The 22,986-nt window shown below is 40.8% G+C and overlaps 1 protein-coding gene across 2 annotated transcripts in view; it reads left to right on the top strand.

Moving 5' to 3' along the window:
- The window catches only part of tenm1 (teneurin transmembrane protein 1), an 844,835-nt gene that overhangs the window by 293,788 nt on the left and 528,061 nt on the right, over window positions 1–22,986 (top strand). Inside the window, exon 3 of one of the 2 annotated variants that reach the window (XM_039766314.1) lies at window positions 17,142–17,402. The exons of the other annotated variant lie outside the window; for it this stretch is intronic. Coding sequence (XP_039622248.1) covers window positions 17,142–17,402 — 261 coding nt within the window. The remainder of the gene's footprint in view (window positions 1–17,141; window positions 17,403–22,986) is intronic. 2 annotated transcript variants of the gene reach the window in all.

Here is a 22,986-nt window from a genome sequence, read left to right as displayed (position 1 = left end):
TGGTCAGAGTTTAGAAGAGAACACAACTGTATATAAGGGGTCCCACAATTCATACTGCATGTCAGAGCAAAAACCAAGCCATGAAGTCCAAAGATCTTTCTGTAGACCTCAAATTGTGATGAGGCATTTATCAGGGTAAGGGGATGAAATAATTTCTAAAGCGTTGAGTGTTCACAGGAGGACAGTGTCCTCAATAACTGTGAAATGGAAGAAGTCTGGAGCAACAAGGACTCTTCCTAGAGATGGCTATCCAACCTACTTGAGTAACTCAGTCAAAGAGGTGGCCAAGAACCCAATGGTCACTTTAACAGGGCTTCAAAGTCCTCTGCTAAGATGGGAGAACTTGTCAGAGAAATTACCAACTCAGCAGCACACTGCTGATCTAGCCTTTATGGTAGAGTGCTATGACAAGCCACTTTTGAGTAAAAGGCATATGATAGTTTAAAGGACTCTGGAAGCATTGAGGAGTAAGATTCTGAGGACTAATAAAAGAAAACTTAAACACTTTGGCAGAACTCCAAGCACTTCTGCTCACCTGCAAAAACCATCTCTACAGTGATGTAGGGTGGTAGGGCATCATACTATTGCATGCTTCTCAATGGCAGAGGCAGGGAGTCTGGTCAGAATTAAGGAATGGATGAATGCAGACAAATACAGAGAGGTCCTTGAAGAAAACCTGCTCCAGAGTGCACGCTACCTCAGACTTAGTCAACGGTTCACCTTTCAGCACAACAATGACTTGAAGCAAGCAACCAAAACCATGCTGGAGTGGCTTTGGCACAAGTCTCTGGCTGTCTCTGAGTAGCCCAGCCAAAGCCCAGACTTAAGCCCCATAGAACATCACTGGAGAAACCTGTAGCTGGAAGTTTCTGTACACTTTTCATTCAATTTAACAAAGCTTGAGAGGATCTGTCAGGAAAAATGGGAAGATGTAGTTGCTTCCAAGAGCACTTCTACAAAGTACTGAATTTGAATCTGCACAATTATATGAGTAAGAGACTTCAGTTTCTGATTTTTTTTAAAATTGCAAACCTTTCTGAAACACTTTGTTATTATTTATTAATATTTAAATGTACAGAACAATAAACTGTAGAAAAAGAAGGGATCTAAATACTTTCTGAATTTATATGTGTGTATGTAAATAGTTATATGTTAGCTCAATACTTTTAAAGTGTGTATTTTGGGAAGGCTTTTTTATTACACTCCTGTAAATTTTCATTTGTCCATTCTTCAGTTTTTAATGCTTATGTTTCTCCTTGCCAAAGCTGTAGGCAGCATTTAACACAATCAGTCTGAGTAATAATATCACAGACTTTTAAGACCGAGCCCAACCTCTACATCTGTACATCCATATTTGAGCCTACCTGTTATTTAGTTCTGAATCACAGGGGGCCATACTGGGCGCAAGGTGGGGACCAACATCAGATAGGACATTAGTCCATCACACCATCATTTAGAGCACTCATTTAACGCATGGGAACGCTGGACAGTTGCCTGGGGGCCCCATGAGCATAGGGGTGCTATGCTCATCTATGTATGTTGTGACTTGCTGAGTGGTTGTGTAGGTAGGGGACTCAGTGCATTGCTTTGCCTGGGGGCCTATAATGCTGATCTAACATGCATGAATTTGAGACCTGGGAAGAGATTGGAGTGTCTGAAGAAAAATACAGATATAGGAAGAATGTGCAGATTTCACAATGATTCAAAAACTGCACTCTAGAGCTGTGAGATATCAGCGATATCCATTGCATCCCTCCTTCTACAGCATATATCCTCAGACTTCACCATGGATTGCAGCTTATTTCAGAGAACTTGCCACCCACTCAGTAAGCCTCATTTTCTTCTCAAGTTTTGTCTTCAAGATTAATTTTTGTCTAGCTTTTAGTAATTAGTATTTTAAAAAAAAGATGACAAGCATACTGCCTCAGAGCTTTGCAGGGCTCTTGGCACAGAACTCACTGGAAGGTTAATTCATGTAGTGCTTGGGCTCTTTCTCCCTGTTTTTAGCTAGAACATTGCCTGTTCCTTTTAGCACTTGTTTTCCCCATTCTAACTTGACGTTGCTGACCATATTCTCATGACCAGCCACCAGATTTTTCAAATTGAATCTAGTCATGCAAAACCATCTTTTGATGCAATCTTTAAGTCCAAATGACAAACCAGAATAAAAAGGACAGGCCTGTTTTGGCCACTGGTCGGTTGTATCTAGCTACATTTAACATAGCTGTTCTTACTATATACAGTATATATGCCTACAATACGTTCAGCAGTGAATTATGTTCACAAAGTCTGAACGCCCTTGACTGTCATCAGCTTTAACTGTGTATGTCATAAACAGTGAATGGTATGTAGACCAGCAATTGCATTAAAAGACATTCTTGCTAATTCCAGGCAACATAAAATTCCCAATCAACAAAATTCCATTCACACGGACTGTGACCAATTCAGGCAGGTAAAAAATTCTCGTGTGTGCATATTCTTAAAGGATGAGACAGTGTGAACGGGATAGGGAGAGGAGCACAATCAGATATTTGCTTACTGCTGACAATGACTGATTGCCGCGTTTGCAACTGTATGTTGTTTGTGCATCCGATTTGTCTTGTCTTGTGCACTCTATCAGTGACCCTTTCTGTTTGCACTTGGTAGCACGTGGGATTACCTCTAGGATTATACGATTTATTCAGATGGAATTCTATCCCCTCAGAATCTTTTTGTAAACAGAAGAGCAAAGCAGAAAGATCTTGTAAATCATTAACTATCATTCTAGTAGAGAGTCATGAATCTGAAGGCCTTGCATGTATTTCACACACAGTTCTCGTAAGAAAGGCAGCGGATGATAGAAGGCAATGTTTTGGACGCAGGAATTAATGGCAAGCTCGAAGTTCTGCCCAACTGTCACTCCCAAATTCTTGGCCATGTGTGGCATGACTTTAGATTTTAGGCTGTTATGTCCATCACCCAGTTCTGATCTGAATTGTGCATTAGGGTATTTTCTCAAAAGAATCACCGCTGAGCATGTCTGCCACTGCTCATTACTGACTTGCAATTTCCCTCAATTTAGCTCAGTTCAGTTCATTTTGTTCTTAATGCTGTACATTGATAATACCAACATGCTACAGACAATTAGACATGCAAGAAAGGTACATAGAAGTCAAGCGTACATACACATGCATTTATTAAGTACTAGCTCAATACTCTTGCTTCACTATGGGATAGCAACAGGAAAAATTTGTTCTAAAATATATATAGGTTGCAGGTCTGGACATTTCAGAGAGGTACTGAGGTTTGGTGTGGTAAGGGTCACCGGTCCGCGTCATGGTGTACAGCTTGAACCTCAGCTAGTTATTAGAGGCGTGGCTAACAATGTCAACCCGCATCTGAGCAGCCAGAGAGGCGGTGCCGTGTACAAGGTAGGCCAGCAAGGAGAACAGGCACGCACCATCACCGCTCATCCGCACTACGGTCATAGTTTTACGGGTTTATTTTAAGAGGTATAAACTTAATAGAAGAATTTGTGAAGAAAGTATGAAAAAGAATAAAATTGAAAAAATCAAAATCCTCAAAAAAAAATTTTGCTTTAATTTGCCTTGGAATAACCAAACTAAATTATTTTAAAAAGATAAATAAACGGCAAATTATACATGCTTTGTGGAAACTCGAAAATATCAAAACAAAACTTGTACTCTTCAGAAAAATGAAAGTATTTTTAATTTACTTTATAGAAATTTGTTTTAGAAAGAAATGGAGGGAATGGGTGTAAAAAACTATAAGAAATTTTGTGCTTGGACCACAAAATTTTTAAACCCGTTTCTTAGCGAGCACCTATGGGCCAAGGGTAACCTACATTCCAAATTTCAAGTCCCAAGTCCTCATGGTTCTGAGATTTCGTGATGAGTGAGTCAGTGGTATTTGGCTTTTATATATATATACATATATAGATTCAAATTAGCAGTGCCAAAATACAAATCTGTTTTTCTCTTGAAATCAGAATTTTAATTTAGTGCTTAAGGCCATATAAAAATGGGAAACCACTCCTGGAATTTAAGGAGAGGATGGTAAAGATAAATAGTGACTTTTGTTAAACTTTGTATTTTGAATTATTCCACATTTTTGTTTGTCAGTATATCACAAGGAAGTGCTTCAAATGTGTAGTGCAAGTGTTACTTTATGTATACAAGTGCACAACAGCAATCTGAGTTAGTAAGCTAGTTGTCTTACCCTTTCACCCCACTGAACCATAATTTAGAAATGTAGGAATTGGACATATACTCATATACTTTATGGAGAGCCCTCTATCTATATATACTTAGCAAAAAAAGAAACGTCCCTTTTTCAGGACTGTGTATTTCAACAATAATGTTTTAAAAATCCAAATAACTTTACAGATCTTCATTGTAAAGGGTTTAAACAACGTTTTCCATGCATGTTCAATTAACCATAATCAATTAATTAACATGCACCTGTGGAATGGTCGTTAAGACCTTAACAGCTTTCAGAAAGTAGGCATTTAAGGTCACAGTTCTAAAAACGCAGGACACTAAAGAGACTTGTCTACCGACTGTGAAAAACACCCAAAGAAAGATGCCCAGGGTCCCTGCTCGTCTGCGTGAACGTGCATTAGGCAGGCTGCAGGGAGGCATGAGGACTGCTGATGTGGCTAGGGCAATAAATTGCCATGTCCGCACTGTGAGACACCTAAGACAGCGCTACAGGGAGACAGGAAGGACAGCTGATCATCCTCGCAGTGGAAGAGCCCGGATCTCAATCCCATTGAGCACGTCTGGGACCTGTTGGATCGCAGAGTGAGGGCTAGGGCCATTCCCCCCAGAAATGTCCAGGAACTTGCAGGTGCCTTGGTGGAAGAGTGTGGTAACATCTCAAAGCAAGAACTGACAAATCTGGTCCAGTCCATGAGGAGGAGATGCACTGCAGTACTTCAAGCAGCTGGTGGCCACACCAGATACTGACTGGTACTTTTGATTTTGAGCCTCCCTTCATTCAGGGACACATTGTGAAACATTTTTAGTTTATGTCTTATGGTGTTGACTCTTTTACTGTTGATACAAATATCTACACATTAAGGTTACTAAAAGTAAAAACAGTTGAAAGTCAGAGGACGTTTCTTTTTTTGCTGAGTATTTTTCAGTCAATTTCTTTATTTTAAAAAGTATTGAAAGATAACTAAAATAGAACATGATTGGATTGACTGCTCCCCTGTCCAGGATTGTTCCTGCCTTATGCTCAGTGCTTGCTGGGATATGCTCTAGTCCCTCACAACCCTGATCAAGATAGTATGGGCTTAGAAAATGTCATGGTATGGTATGGGATTGGAAATACACTGCTCAAAGAAATCAAGGGAACATTTAATCATCACAGTCTAACACCAAGTCAATTAACCCTTTCAGCACGGATGTCGACTTTTGTCAAAAGGAGTGGTTGACAGTGGCAATCAACTGTAAATGGAAAAGAAACTTAGCCTCATTGGTTTGCTTGTGATTCCCTGTGCTCACCTGAGTGGCAAGGATCAAACAACAGCAAAAATGGCATAGACATCTGGTGAGAGATTGAAGTGAACGCGTAAAGCAAAAATACTCTACGGACGACATTTTGCATATTATCACTGAAATGTATTGTGACTTATGACTTTGACACAAGTGATTGAAAACGAATGTCAGGTACCAGCATCAGCTGATTGTGGTACTGAACAAATCTGTTTAGCTGACCCACCAATGACAATGTTCGCCTGAAAGGACCGTCACTTACCTTTCCTTGAGATACAAACTAGATTACAATGCACTGCGACTGCCACTGCCGCCATGCAAAGACAGTCTGGTGACCAGCCAGCTGCAGATTCTTGGCAAACTGGTGGCCACAGCCCTCAAAGAGTTAAGCTTCAGGAAAATCAATCTGTCCAGTTAGGAAGCAGAAGTCATTGTGAATCAACTTCATCTGCTTTGGTGCAAATGAAAGTGACAACAGGTGCACCGGAGAAGCAGAAGTTTTGCAAATGGTGGCCACAGATAATTGCTCTCTCCTCATCCTTCCTGACTGATTCTTCTCTACTTTTGCATTTTGCTAGTCACTACTTGTAGCATGAGGCAGTACCTGCAGGCAATTCATGTTGCACAGGTTGTCAAGTTCCTCCAGGATGGCACATCCATACCTTCCATCACAAGAAGGTTTGCTGTGAGTCTTCCACCACAGTCTCAAGAGCATGAAGGAGATACCAGAAGACGGGCCATTATAGATATATAAATCCGTTATGGATGTCTTCTTACATGTGAAGGCGCAGATTCACTGTGGTTTGTAAAACAAGAAAGGGTCTTATGCCAGTTTTTGTTCAGAGTGTTATTAAGGGTTTTTCTCATAATTCAGGAAAAAACTGCATTTTCTTTTTGATTCTCTATGTCACTTTATAATCTTTGTGACAAAGCACCACAGTTAGTGCCTAAAGAAAATATTCCAGCTGAGTTGTGGCACACTTAGCCATTGTTAGAAATAGAAGCTGCCTCCATCTCTTACATCTCTTGTCTACAATCAATGACGCACTGAATGGCTGGTATGTGTCACATTTCTACCAAGTCAGATTTACTGGTTACACCCTCTACTGTTAAGTTAAGAAAACAAGTGGATTCCACACAAAGGATCCAAACCCAGGATACTGGATCTGTGAGGCAGCACACCTAACCCCTGCACTGCAGTACTGCCTGTAATACCAAAGTAAAATATTAAAGAAAAGGGGAAATTGAGGAGAAATTAAAAGCTGTTGCAGGTTGCAAAGATTAATAGAGCTTGAATTTTAAAATAAGGCCAGAACAAAAGCAGATGCCAAAACTAGCAGGTTTGCCCAGGAATTAAATTTGCATTGTGCCTGATTTTAATAATAAGAGTCTTCATGTGGACCAAGGACACAGATCTCAAGGTCTCCATAAGCTTAACATGCATCACAGGTAAATTAATGGAAGCAATTATTATGGAAAAGATCGAGTAGGACTTGGGAAGAACAAGAGTATCAGAAAACTTTCAACATGGGTTTAGATAGGGAAGTTTGTGTTTCACAATATGCTGGAATTCTATGAAGAAGGAACGAAAGCATGCATATGGTAATATTTATCTTGATTTTCAAAAGGCTTTTGATAACGTACCACATGGTGATCAAACTAAAAGAAGTGGGCATTCAGGGCACAAGTTCTGGGTGGGTATGAAATTGACTCAACACAGGAAACAAAGGGTAATGGTGAAAGGAACCTTATCAGAATTAGGTGATGTTAAAAGTGGGGTCCCACAAGTGACCATTGCTCTTTCTAATATACATAAACGAGAAGAAAAAGAATATAATCAAAAAACTGGTTAAGTTTGCAGATGATTCCAAAGTAGGGGGGAACTCAGATATTGTAGAATTAGCCAAATTGTTATGGAAGGATTTGGATAAGTAGAAATGTTAGATTTGAATACACAATGTGAAGTCTGAAAATGGCCTAAAGTCATAGTGGGTTCACTATCTATATTCAGCTACACAAGCAATCAAGAAAGTTCATATGATGTTAGGTTATACATCACAATGGGTGGAGTACAAGTCAAAAGATTATGGTTAAGTTATATAACACACTAGTGTAGTCTTACCTGGAGTACTGCATTCAGTTTTGGACTCCATATTACAAAAAAGACATAGCAGTGCAAGAGAAAGTCCATAGAAGCGTAACTGGACCGATTCTGAGACTAAGAGGTATGATGAGATATTGAAGGAATTGAACTTTTCCAATTTAAGCAAATGGAGATTAAGAGGAGACATGGTTGAAGTGTTTAAAATTCTAAAAGGAATTAGTACAGTAGATCCTATTTCTTATTTTAAAATAAATTCTACAAGAAGAAGAAGGGGACATGGTTGGAAACTTGTTAATGGCTGGTTCCACACAATTGTTAGAAAGTTTTTCTTCATGCAAAGAACCATGGAATGGAATAAATTACCAAGTCGTGTAAAGGAGTTGTTAAATTATGGAAGGAGAATTTAATTTTTTCAACCGTACTTGATTTTTCCATTTAATTATGCATAATAAAATATTATCCTGCATTATTTAACTGCTAAAATTACAGCTTAATGTAGGGAAAGTCATGAGCTGGATACATCAAAATGTATGTATGCATTTAGCTGGATGGCGTGGTGATTGTTCTGCCAGAAGGTGAAAATGATGGCAGGTGATTAAGGCAAGTATCAAGGATCAAAAGATGAACATAAACCCTTATGAAATACTCAAAATCAGATGAACAACAGCATGAATGTTTTAATGGTCTGCAGAGATGGATTGGCTTCCTGAATGGAATGGATGGACCTTTGCCTGGCCGGAAGTCCCACATAATGGAAGGATGGGGAAAGACCACCTATCAGAGCTGTACACTCCCCCAGTGTGCTAGATAGCAGCCTCCCTGTGTTGGATCACCCCTGCGCAAACCCAGGAGCTGTAATCCCACTGGGCAGCCCTGTGGGGTGATATGGGCGCTGCTGAGAATAGGTACTCCTATATCAGAGGTCTTCCGTCTGACCCAGAAGAGTTTTTTCAGTGCAATGTTGTGTCACTGGAAGTGCTCCCAGGTCCAGCATAAAGGCATCCATCTGAGCTCACTCAGGGGGCGGGAGTCACGAGGAGGTGGGCAACTTTGTTAAATTAGAAAACACTTTTACTTTAAACCCAGGACTGCATTGTGTCTGGGGATTGGGGCTCAGTGACACCCCCTGGTGGCCACTGTGTCTAAAAGATATTGTGCAACAAAAACTGTGGTCAAAATAAAACTAGCCAGGAGTCCGAATCTTGAGAGATTCTATTGTACGTTCACACACTAGCCTTAAGAAGAATATTCACAATCATGAAGGCTGCATAACATGTAGCACAACTTTCAGAAAATATGCTTGTGCCATCGGAGAATCAAAATGGTGGCAGCCAAGAAAACCAGGAGGGCAACCTGACAACAACCAAACAATTGACATTAATAAACATTAATCTAGAGGAAAAAGATCTGAACGAACTAGAAAAACAGATTTTCTTTGGTCCAAAACTACCATAAGACTATATGTGATGTACAAACAAAATTTCTACGTGTTGGAATAAATCATGGCAGTAGTTAAACATCAGAATGTTGTATTCAACTCATAGCCTACTCTCTGCCTTTGTGGCATTTGTGAGTATTTTTCTTAATTCCTCAGATGTTCAGTTGGTGAATAAGTCTGATGCAGGTGTGAACGTTACTGGACCCTAACAGACTGATATTCCATTTTGGGTGGGCTTCAGGCTTGTAACCTATGCTTCCTGGGTCAACTCTTGTCCCTTACCAGATAACGAGGACTTGATCATGGGTGAATTGATTCATCTAAGTGAAAGATAGTCAGTAAAAAAATGGCCACACGGGAAATCCTGTTGCAATAACTAAGCTCTGACTTGATTTTTGTCGCTCAAGAGGTTTTAGCTTAACAAATCTGAGCATTTTATTGGTTTGACCCTGTCCACTGAGTAGGTGCAATATGAGTAGAAACTGAAGTTTACTTCACCCCTGCGCTGAAGACTTTGTATCAGTTTCCTTTGTGTAGTGAATGAGTAATAAGTAGCATTTGCCTGGAGCTAAAAGCAGGTTTATTTATAGAGCAGATCAAAGGACATTTACAATGTGAGCTAGGATGCCACCGTAGCCTTCTACAGTCCATGGTGCATAAGTGCCATAGTTTGTGAACATCCACCCATTAGCTAAGCAAGATATAAGCTGTAGATGCCACATGGGCGAGACGGGCATCCCGGCCCGAAGAGGGGATGATTCATTACCTGGATGGGAGGCTCCTAGTAGGCAGACATGCATCCCGGCTGGGTAGGAGAAGGGCATCAGACCCAGAAAGAAGGACCAGAAGGGATGGACGGACAGCCCACTGAAGATGGAATATGTCACTGGGGACTTTTTACTTTCCCAAAATGTTACATGGCAGCAGCCCTCCATGAAGGCACCCATTTGAGAACCAAGTAGGCAATACTGGGAGATGTAGTCCAGCAATACAGCCCTTCTGGGGACCATGGGTGCCGCAAGGGGGCATTGTAGCGAGTTGCGCTCCTCAATTTATGGGTCTTCCGTGCGATCCAGAGGTACTTTCTTTAGGCAGTCACCCTGGCACTGGAAGTACTCCTGGGTCCATAATAAAAGGGGCCGCACTCCATTATCCAGGTGAGTTGGAGCTGGGAGGACGCAGAGCAACACTTAGCTGGACGAGGAGGAGGAGGGCAGTGCGGTGGTAAAAGGACAGGTATTGTGGAGAGGTGTTTGTGCAACTTTGTGGAGGAATTGTTTAAAAAACCTTTCATTATTTGAACCTGAGACTTGGTGTGATTGTGTTTAGGAGTTTGGGGTTCACTGATGCCCCTGGGTTCCATAACAAATGTGGAGTTCCAAGGTGGTGGTGTCTGATAACAGCTTGTTATGGCACAATCTCTGCCATGTTGTAATCATTACCTGTAGTGTAGTAATCTGTTGCCTGAAAAAAGTAAAATAACCCCATAGTGAATTTCTGTTCTGCAAAATATAAAATAGCATCTTTCATTAATTTCATTAATTTGAAATTCAACAAACTGGCTTCTGATGAAGATCTAAGTAGGAGAAAAATCTGCATCCTCAGGGGTTCATCAGGTTCAACGTTTGTAAAGCAGAGAAATATGAAATTAGCAGTGAGGGGCCATTTAAACCAGTCGACATGGAGAAAAGCACACTATGGGGTAGAGAGAGGATCTGTGGGAAAAGAACTGAGACGCAGGTGTCTCTGCTGACAAACACTGTTTCTCGCTTTCAGGATCGCTCCACTGGCTCAGAAAAACTCCACCAGAGATCAGTTTGCAGCTGTTAGCAGCTGTGCACCCTGATTTGGTAAATGTCACCTATCTCTACCCAACAGATGTCTTCTGAGAGACAGACAGGCGAGGTGTAAATGTACTGCTTATGAATTCACAGACTGCAGGTATTTTTTTGGTCTAATCCCACCAGAATAAATTCTAATGTAACTTTCCAGTTTTGCTATAAAAGCAGAATTTTAATTAAAAGATAACGTGTTGGCTCTGCACTGTCCAATGGTGCAATAGTCTTGGGAACTGTGCGACATGCTTTGGAATGTCTCAGAGGGGAATCAGGATTTATACTCTATACCTCCTAAGCTAGCACGAAACAGTGCCTGTGGAAATGACTGTTGAGGTCAAGGGCTCTGTTAAGGTTCATGATGATGGGGGATCTTGTGGTTGCGTCTGCGGTTACACCTGCCTGCTACAAGTCTGTGAGCTGGAGAAGCACAGGCCTGTAACAACTACTTGGTGTAATGTGTGCTTATCATTTCTTGATTGATCTCTGATGTTAATGCTATATAAAATGTTTACTAGGATGTCATCATATTTGTTTTTTCTTAAGCTGAGTGCCTCATTGGTCTGAAAACATGTTTTTGTTGAATTGAACAATGAATTATTGATCACAGTTTCTCCATCTATGAACATGAGGTCTGTAACAACACACCTAGTATGGAGTGAGAATATTTGATGCCACAGAGCTAAACCTGTATAGTAAGTGAATGGAAGTAAAGTGATACCTCATCTAATGAAATGGATGTGTTTTGGTGGGGAGGAGTGGTGATTTGTGCAGGTATTAGAAATCTCATGCAGTCTGCCGTCTCCTTCCTTGGCTCCGCTACAGTGCCACTGCCATTTGTGGCTTACCAGCTTGCTCCTTCCATGTGCCTCCACATGCTCTCATGTGCCTCACTCACTTAGATTTTCATGCCACCGGCTCCACCTCACACCTTCAGTTGGGCTGAGATGCAACACCATCTGCCTGAGTTTTCCCAGCTCTGTGAGAAGACCCAAGCCAGGATCATTAGGGGGACTTGCCAAGGGCCACACACCTGGACTACTGGACTTCCGCAGCAGAAAAGAACCTCTGCAGTGCTTGCTGGTAAGCACTGTCTATACACACTGCTCCTTACATAACCAGCTGCTGACACCATTGATTCTGTCACGTGGCATTTCTTTTCTCTCATTTACTTTGGTTTTTATGGCATTTTGTAAACATACTGAGCAAATGATATTTATTGCTTTTTAAAAATACTAGGGGGCTTTGCCCCCTGCTCGGTTTGCTCGCCAACCCCTGTGTTTGGTTAATCGGATATACAATTTAATTTTTTTTTTCTTTGGAATTGTTTCAATTTCATTATTTGCATGTATACTTTAAAGCTTCATTAAAAACAATATTTTTTGGAGACACATTGTGACAACGCAAAATATAAATGTCTGTGAGTGACTATTGTTTCTGTTTCTCTAATAAATAATCCAAACTTTTCTAATGTTTGTCCCTATGATTTATTGATTGTCATAGCAAAAGCTATTCTCACGGTAAACTGTAAACATTTTAATACAAATGGCATATCACAGTCTCCTTTGGTGTGTAATGTTATTCCCAGAATATATACATTACCTTTCTTTTTGCCTGTTAAAATTTGCATCGCTTCTCCATGATCATCAATATATACTTGACCGAACTGTGCATTCTTTGAAATTCAACTTCTCGTTGCTTTAACTGTTCCAAGACCACAGATTCTCATAGTGTATGGTCCATTATTGTGTAAATCCACGTTTTGTCCATTGAATGATGCGAATGCGAAAAGACTTTGTTGTCTACTCTTTGCCTTTTATTTCTGACCTCGATTTGTCCTGCTATTTTTTCAATTACACCTGGTTCTGATGATTAATCACCTTTTGTTTGCGGCAATGCAATCTTTTCTATCTTTTCTTTGATACTGTAGCGAGTGACATGATAAAGTGTCACAAAAGTTTTACTTGAACAATCGCTGACTTCCTAACCCCAAACACAACTTTCTAGCGCCCTCTCCAACCCCTCTTCCCCTGGGTCTTGCCCCCCCCTTACCGCATCAGTCAATACTCCGCTATCAGTCTTCCGTGCTGTACTCCAACCTATCTCAATTGAACCGAACAGTCACTTAAAACAATAAAGGCTTCCACTTGGCTGGGACGCTACAATACTTTCTAATTTTACTGCTTTCATATTCTGTACCTTTCTCTGCATGTGTATTGCGCCATCGTTTGTTTGAGCCTTTCGAATTCCACTGCTTTCATAATCTCTTATCTGCCTTTTTTTTCTCTTCCAACGCCTTTGGGTCTCTATTCTCCGTATTGTCCTTATACGCTTTATATGTGCTAAGAGCACAGGATGTGTGTGTTACGTGCTTTTACACGTCTGAGTGTTTTTTGATGGGTTTGCTCTTATATGATATCTTTTGTAAGTAGGGCGTGTCTTGCAAGACTCTAATGTTCCACGTCCCCGTGATATGACCCTGGGACAATCTCTTGGCACCAAGTCTTATATTTACAGCCCCCGTGAGACGCTCTGTGGCAAGTCTCTTTTGTCTCGTGGGTCGTTTAAATGTCTTCCGAGAAGATCACGTATCATCACCTTGCTTTTGCTTTCCAGGATTTTTTTTTTATAATAGAGAGATTAATATAACTACTGTACATGTGAAATAACAAAGTGCTCATATATGATAATTTAGCATTCTACAGCTGACACAATATCAATGACAGACAACAACTGTTCTGTACAAGAAAGCTGCACAAATGTCTAGCACAACAAGGTCTGTCTCTAGAAAAAGCAAGAATTCATCTACAGCAGGAATGTTTTACTCGTATGCAATTGTATTTAGCATGTTCAATAGTAAAGAGCTCCAGTGAACTAATAATATTAGCCCCTGGAAACAAAATATCCTTCTATATAAAAGCGGTCGGGATTGTCCTTCCGTCCCGTGAGTGCTACGCAGGTGCGGAGTTTCACACACGCCCCGTCCATTTTGCAATGCACGATGGGATTTGTAGTTTCATTTTTCCAGGTAAAAGATGATTTTCTACTCCAGACTGTGCGATATCTTCTTCTTCTTTCTTACTATATAAAAGCTGTCGGGATTGTCCTTCCATCCCGTGAGTAGAAAGCGTAGCGGTATTCCGCTTATCACAGACCTACTACTTGCAGCTTGCGGTATGAAGCGACATGATGTGAGCAGAGTTCTGGTGCTCCCATCGTTCCCTTTCTTTTGTGTGCGATTCGCTGGAAAAATAGACAAAATTATGTCTCTGGAAATAATTAATGTTGATGGAGTACAAATGCCTCATCGCGTAGTAAATATCAGGGGGGTTCAAAAGGGCGACCTCAATATAGAAAAAAAGTTTAAATTTCATCACAAAAATAAAAGAAACTACGAGTATTAAAGTAATACTGCTCAAATGCAATATAACCAAATTAATGAGTTTGTATAAAATATCAAATTGATCTACATATTGAATTGCCTTAAGAAGTGGTCAACTTAAAAGTTGGTCGCCTTACAAGGCGGGTGAGCCTACTATTGTGTAGAAAAAAGAACCAGCAGAGTACTTCTGATACAGCCATGTAACCCTTGGCACTGTAACCAAGGACCATTGTCTTTGTAAATTTCCCGGGTGATGTATTTCTGTTGTGATGGGTGGCCATGGCCACTACCTGGCCATGATGCCAATGGAGTGGAAGGACCAGGGGAGTGGGCATTGGTGAGGCAATACCTCCCCTGGGACACTAGAAGGTAGCTGTGGCACCACGGATTCCCGCAGGGCATGTCAGGAGCTGGAGTTTGGTGCAGCCTTGTTGGGTTCCGTGGGGGTGGCCAGGAGAGCTGCAGAGCCCAATAAAGGACCTCCAGCACACCTGGAAGTAATTTCAGGTAATACTGATGAGCCGCCTGGAACACTCTCAGGAACTGAATAAGAGGAGCCGCCTCACTCCATTCAATGGCCAGAGTCTTGAGGAAGCAGACAAAGCCTAAGGAGTAGTGGAGGCAGATGGGCTGGCAGCAGAGAAGAGTAGAATTGTGTTGTGTGTTGGTGATTTGTGCACAGTGTGCTTTGTAAATTGTGTTGAACCTGTGTCCTGCCTGTGTGTGTCTGGGTTGGCTTCACACTGTATAGAAGTATGGGATATTACAGACAGAGCTATCTGAAGGTGTATAATGACACAGGTTGGTGATGTCAGGGATATATAGGAGTGCATGATGTGGTAGATACAGTGTACTATCAGACAGTCATTTTCTAACCTGCTTAGTCCTGAACAGGGTCACAGGGGTCTGATGGAGCCTATCCTAGTGAGCACAGGGTGCAAGGCAAGGAACAAACTCTAGACGGAGCAACAGTCCAATACAGGGTTAGCACACCAAGCACACACAAGGGCTAAGTTTTGAATCTCCAATTCACCTAACCTGCATGTGTTCAGACTGTGGGAGGAAACCCAAACAGAATCAAGGAGAACATACAAACTTGATGTAGGGAAGATCTGGAATGCAAACCCCAGTCTCCATACTGTGAGGCAGCAATGCTACTATTGTGCCACCGTGCTGCCCATACAGTAAATAGTGTTAGGAATATTTAATGTGCCGCTTGTGTGAGCAAAGGTATGTGCTGTCCCTGACATGGAGAAAACATTTGTATAGGAATACAGGTTGCAGAGTTTCAAGAGAGTGTTTCATATCACATACATGTGTTTACAACATCAGGAGATCAGCATCTGGGCGTGTATGATGTCACACATCTGTGTGGCAAGGACTTTTCACTACAAACTGGTTGATTTCCCACCTCCAACACACTGATTTACCCAAACAAAATCATTTAATATGCAGCTGCTCCAAATGTATAAAATGTCTTGGATTGGTATATTACTATAGAAAGGCACAACATAAACTAAAGGTTGGTTGTTTTTTTGTTTGTTTATGTGCAGAGGTACAGTATACAGTGTAATGTAGCAGATGTACAGTATAGAGGAGTGTATGATGTATATGGGAATGTATGATGTGATATGACAGGCGTGTGCTTGGTGTCACGGCTGATATACTGTAGGGTATATGGGACTTTATTAAAGAAATACTTTATATGAGAATATATGATATCACAGAAATTCTTTATATGACACAGCATGATCTTACATGATATGAGCATATAATATGAGAATTCACAGATATACACAGTATGAAGTCAATGAAGTAATGATTTGAGACTGTGATGTCATTGTGTGTGGTGGGCTGGTGCCCTGCCCGGGGTTTGTCTCCTGCCTTGCGCCCTGTGTTGGCTGGGTATTGGCTCCAGCAGACCCCCGTGACCCTGTAGTTAGGATATAGCGGGTTGGATAATGGATGAATGGATGTCATGGTGTCATAGGGAGTGCTGGTACCTCATGGGACAAGTGTCCTGTTTTTTCCCACACCTGGTGGTTTTCCATGTGAAGTTTACAAGTTCTCATCTTGTCTTTGGGGGGGTCATCCTCCCTTAAAGACATACATGTTAGGTTGTCACTTCCAAGCTGGCTTTTTGTAAGTGTGGCTTTGTGTGAGTCTGCCTGGTGTCCTTCCCAGTGTTGTTTCCTGCCTTGTTCCCATTATTGCCAAGAAAGGCTCCAGCCACCTGTAATTGTGAATTTTTTTGTGAAGTTTGAGAAACATTACATTATAATGTCAGCCAGATCTGGGGGTAAGAATATGTGAAATGATAAAGTTGAGTGGCATGTTTGGCTTTAGTATGTGAATTCATTTGGGGTGCATGTGGTCTCTACATTATGAAGTGGTAGATGAGACAGGGAACATATATACACCTAAGCACGTATCTTTTCGCTATACAAGAAAAAAGAAAATCAAATTACCTTTTTCTGAGCTTTTCTGAAAGAAAAGAAGTGCAATCATGTAAATAATTGAAGAAGTGAAGCTTCTATATGGAGAAGGAAAATTTGCAAAGTGCTCCTTTTTGACAGCTCTTGGCCTGTTCATTTGAGTCTAAATAATTGATTCTCAAACTTGCAGAAACAAAAGTCTTATTAACTGGACACATTAGGCCTTTTGTAATAGCACTAGGGCTCTATTTGTGCCTGCTGGGAACACACCAGAGTGAGAGCCACTCGCTACAGCACTCATTGCTTTGTTACCTTCTACTGTTCATTCATTCATCCTTTTGTTTTCTAATCCCAATTTGTCCATTACAGGGTCACGGGGAGCTGAATGTTATTCCCACAATGGTTCAGCTTCTGGAAATGTCATTCTTCTTTTTATCCCCATGCAGAGCTGGACTTCTGTGAGACTCCTCCACTTATCTGTCCTAGCTATGAGGCAGAACTGCACACTGCGGCCCAGCATGGCTACCCACTGGGGATGGGTTCTGACGTGGACACCGAGACTGAAGGAGGCACATCCCCAGACCACGCCCTGCGGCTCTGGATGAGGGAGATGAAATCAGAACATAGTTCCTGCCTGTCCAGCCGGGCCAACTCTGCGCTCTCACTTACAGATACAGAGCAAGAGAGGAAATCAGATGGGGAAAATGGTAAGGGCCTTTGTGCAGTGCTCATCAGTGGGCTGCCTGATGCCTTAATGAAGTGGCTGTGCTTGTTGGACTTGTCAGAGTGTGCGTGGAGAAGCTGACCTCTCGTTTAGTGCTTCAAGGTATCCACCATCTGCTGTTCAAGTGTCTTGCAATTATAGGCCTGGTATCCAGGTTCTGACTGTCTGTGGTCATGTGAGAACCCTGAGCATCTTGCGAAAAGAGATGAGTTTATCCCCATGTCCTGGCTAAACTGCCCATCATGACCCTGTCTGTTCTGGTCCCATAATCATCCCCTGTCTCCAACTGGCTATCTCTCTCAACTCTTCACCACCTAATAGCTAATGTGTGGTTCTATAAATTCTAGGAGACATCAAGTACTATGTTGACAACTAGGTTGTGGTCTTTGAGGGTTTTATCATCCTTCTCCTTGCCCAGTGTCTCATCCTCCTTCTGTTGTTTTTGTTCACTCCCCTCTCCCAAACCCCCAGTCTTGAAAGTGAAATAGAGAAAAACAACACTTGCTGCCCTGTTTCAGACCCTGGCTCGTGAAAGTCCTCTTTTTTAAAATGCCAGTTACAACTTGAGTATGGGAATAACTGTAAAGCTCTGTCTCTGGATAGTGACGATCCATTTAGATCAGATTTCCGCATCAGAGGGAATTGTATGAAAACTATGTACCTTGTGCTAACTGGAAGCTCGACATAAAGATACACAACAATACACAGCTGTATAGCTATTAGTACTCTGTAATTTACACTTCTATTTCTTGGACATTCTCACCACGAAACAAAAATCACAACTGCAGTATTGATGATGGAAGTGACTGAGCGGGTTGAGAAGTACGTCAACACTACTGTGTGCATACGTATAGTCAATTTGTTGAGTTCTAATAGCAGGTCCTCTGAAATACTTTTTATAAACAAGTGAAAGACAACTATCATCCATCCATTATCCAACCCGCTATATCCTAACTACAGGGTCACGGGGGTCTGCTGGAGCCAATCCAAGCCAACACAGGGCGCAAGGCAGGAAACAAACCCCGGGCAGGGCGCCAGCCCACCGCAGGACAGCTATCATGTTGTATTAAAATGTTTAATTTAGGACTTTTTGCAATAGAATAATTAAGGCTGTTAGCAAAGGTCAATTATTTTTAATTTTTTAAAACACATTTTCAATTGATGACAAAATCCCAGAGGACTGTAATTAAACAGACAACATGTGAGTCTGTTAATATCTTTATGCCAAAATGACCACATTGTTCACTTTTGTGGTGCATTGCATGTGCCACATTCTTTAATTGTGTCAGTGTGCTGATATTAAACTTTGTAAGGCTGATGGCCCTTAAAGTTAGTTGTATCTATCACTGCCATGTCTACATCCATGAAAAATCAGTCAGTCAGTCATTTTCCAACCCGCTATATCCTAACACAGGGTCATGAGGGTCTGCTGGAGCCAATCCCAGCCAGCACAGGGCACAAGGCAGGAACAAACCCTGGGCAGGGCACCAGCCCACCGTAGACCATCAGTAGTTATTCTGAAAATTAAATACAATGAGTTAAAGGCACACTCCATGTAACCTACCTCATATTCAGTTAGTTCTATAAGTATTTGGACAGTGATACAATTTTCATAATTTTGGCTCTGTGTGCCACCACAATGGATTTAAATTGAAGCAGTCAAGATGGGATTGATGTGTAGACTTGCAGTTTTAATTTCAGAAACACTTTAAGAAAAGACAGCCATTTTTAAATGGTCCCCCTATTTTCAGCGGCTCAAACGCATTTGGATAAACCAACATAATCATGAATTTAACTTTACTTTGTTGAAAATCCTTTGCACTCAATCACTGCCTGAAATCTGGAACCTATGGTCTACATCAACTGCTGGGTTTCCACCCTACTGATGCATTGCCAGGCCTTTACTGCAGCTGTCTTCAGGTGCTGATTGTTTATTGGTTTTTCCGCCTTCAGTTTTGTCTTCAGCAAGTGAAATACATGTCCAATTGGGTTGAGGTCAGTTGATTGATTTGATCATTGAAGAATATTCCACTTCTTTGCCTTGAAAAGCACTTGGTTTGCTGTCACAGTATATTTTGGTTCAGTGTCCATCTGTACTGTGAAGTGTCATCCTATCAGTTTTGCAGCATTTGTCTGAATCTGAGCAGACAGTATAGCCCTGTACACTTCAGAATTCAACCTGCAACTTTTATAAGCAGTCCTATCATCAATAAACATCAGTGACCTATTTCTATTTGCTGTACCTCCACCATGTTTCACAGATGATGTGGTATGCTACAGATTGTGAGCCGTTTCTTCTCTTCTCCATACTCTTCTCTATCTGTTGTTCTGGTACATATTGATCTTAATTTCATTTGTCCAAAGAAAACAGTTCTAAAACTGGATTTTTTTTTTTTTTTGTATTTTCTAGCAAAGTTTAAACCTTGTGGTAAACCCTCTGTATTTAATTTTGTGAAGTCTTCTCTTGATTGTAGACTGGCAATGGTTGCCCTAGAGAGTGCTGTTGGTTTGGCTAAATGTTGTGAATTGTTTTTTCTTCTCAAAGGAAAGAATTCAGCGTTCATCTAGCACAGTCATCTTCCACAATTGTCCAGGCCTTCTGGTGTATTGCTGAGCTCACCACTGTGTTCCTTCTCTTTAATATTGTACCAAATGTGTGATTTCTACTATTTCTCTGAAGGTTTTGTTTTGTTCTCTTTGCCTATTTTTTTACTTGCACAGATAGCAGTTTGAACCTCACATTTAGAGTTCACATCGTCACCTTCCAAATGCAAATTCCACACTTGGAATCAACTCCAGCCCTTCTACCTGCTTAATAGTTAATGAAATAATAAGGGACCTGCTCACACCTGGCTATTGAAGCACTTGTCAGTCAAATGCCCAAATACTTCTGAGCCCCTCAAAAAGGGGGTTACAATGTATAAAAATGGCTGTCATCCTAAATGGCTCATCCTGTATTTCTGTTAAACCCTTTGCATTAATACTGAAAGCTTAAACATGTAATTATTTCTTCATTCTTCTCCATTGTGGTGATGTATAGAGCCAAAATTATGGAAATTGTGTCACTGTCCAAATTCTTATGGATCTAACTATAGTTTGTAGTGATGGCCAAAAAATATGCTTTCCTGAAGAATGGAGACAACAATGTTTCTGATAGAATGGGAGCCTGAGGTGACCAGCACTGGGCAACAACAACCAATGTCCACGAAAAATCTTCTGTTAGTCATGTCGCCTAATCCATATATCAGGTTATCCAGTTGTATGCTCACAACAGGTAAATAAATACCTCCAGAAAATTAAAGTAGTGCACAAATAAGAAGCCCCTTTACACAGGTCATGCTTTTGAATGGCAGACAGGACTTTGACCGGTGAATGAGGGGGGAAGCCACTTTTTGGACTACTTTCCTTTTCTGGAAGTATCTACTCTTTTGATTTTCCTATACCTAATTTATTTAATGAGAAGTTACCTTGTTGATACTTTGGCCCGCTCTCTAGTTTATGAGTGAATTTCCCCTCTGCTGCCATATTGTGTGTAGTGCCATTGTCAGGTTCTGCTTTGGGTCTGTTTGTGCCTAACACATAATGTCATTGCACTGTTTGTATTTAAGACAGCAGTATGTTAAGTCTGATCTCTAAGCTTATGATTATATTCTAAACCAACTGTTTTTTTGTTAGTGATTTAAACAAGGGACAAATCTTTTGGGTGCCAGGATATTTTTCTCGGGTTTAGTTATATTTCCATATAATGCGAAAAGCATCTATTTCAATTCCCTATCTGTCTGTCTATCTACACAAAACAACACAACTCCCAATGGATTGATTTAGTTGAAATTTGGCTGATTTATTTTTCAAGGAAATGTATCACAAAAGTTACTTTTTGCTGAGATATCTCAAATACAGCACATTGTACAAAATTTCAAAATCTCTTATTAAGAATCATGAGTGAATTATCAAACTCATCAGTCTGAAAACAGAGAAGCACTCTGTGTGACTTGAATTACAAATTATTTTATCTTTTGAGATTTTTTGTATATTTTCCTTTATTTCTCATCTGATAGCTGCTCATGGTGGCAAAATGGATCCCCAATACAAGTTAGTCAAACACCAGGAGAGGCACATGCAAGCAAGACACTTGTAGCTCACTTCTGCTGTTTGAGGTTAGAAGTATGTGCTGATACAGCACATTGCCGCACCCACCACCTCACAAACCAACTAAGGATCCTAGATTAGGACCCGAGTGCAGCCATGCAAGGGGTGACACCTCAGCACCACACTAGTAGTTCAGATGGAATGGAACAGTGTGAGTTTTTTATGGTGGCTGGAGTGCCAGTTCTGCCACCAACCCCCAGGTTTTTCCCTACAGGTTGGAGGGCCTACTTGCAGGGCTGGATGCAGATTAACGTCACACCCAGGATGGAGCAATTGCAGGTTAAGGGCCTTGCTCAAAGGCCCAACGAAGTAGAGTGACTTTTGGCCTTTATGGAATTTGAACCGGCAACCTTCCGATTACCAGTGCAGATCCCTACCTCAGAGCCATCACTTTCAAGTTAACTATAAAAGTAATTTATCTAGAAATGATATAAAAGGAAATAATTATGTAAGTTTTGCTCTATAATCATGAAGTGAACAAATATATACTCAGTATTTATGTTACACTAAAACAACCTCATAGCTGCATTATCGTCACTTCATAATGATTCAGTATTTCTCTGACACTGTGATTTATCAGCAAAGCTACAGACTGGCCCTCCATCATGGTCATTCTACCTTAAATTTCAAAAGTGATTTTAACTCTCCATCGAGTATTACTTTCAAAAATACTATGTTTAAGAATTATAAAGTTCACTTGCTCTACACATGGACAATCCGCTAGACCAACAGGTAACAAGAGAACACCAGTCGAAGCCATTTCTACATCACTTGACTTGGACTGTGCTCTCCATGAAAGTTTTGAGCCTCCACACTCCTTGTTTTTAGCTACATGATATTGTAAAGTGCTGTTAACAAACAGATCTTTAGTGTCGCCTAGTAACTCATTCTGTCATTGTTATTATTTCTGAATATGACTCATTGTTACAAAAATATTTAATAAACAAAATAATGATAACTCACTCTTTGATGAAGTAGCTAAAAGATGGCTCAACTTTCAAGCCAGTTAACTAGCTCTCTGAATGCTATGCCACGTGTACATTTTCCAACTTATTTTTGACCTTGTTTTCTGGATTTTTGAATTGACGCCAGAGTTTGTTCCTTCTGGTTCTGACCATTACCTTTTTGATAATTCTTTTGGTGTCTACTTTCGTTTGGCTCAATTTATTGATCCTTCTTTTTGAGCTACACACTCATTAGAGTAGAGATGGCCAACAACAAATGGAACAACACTGTGGTGACAGAGAAGACCTGGCTGTTTTTAACACTGATCATTGAGATTTTATATCCGTTTTAGGTCCTGGAGCTCTGGTTGCAGTAACGAGTAATACCCCACTTATTCAGGAGTCACTATTGTAGTAGACCTTTGTTTTCCTTCTCAAGGAAACCGTTTAGTCCCTCTGTGTTTATAAATAATA

Source organism: Polypterus senegalus, chromosome 10, assembly GCF_016835505.1.
Source record: "Polypterus senegalus isolate Bchr_013 chromosome 10, ASM1683550v1, whole genome shotgun sequence".
In the NCBI taxonomy this organism is placed as follows: Eukaryota; Metazoa; Chordata; class Cladistia; order Polypteriformes; family Polypteridae; genus Polypterus; species Polypterus senegalus.
Note: the sequence above shows the minus strand (reverse complement) of the source record. Positions and strands in the feature narration are given on the sequence as shown.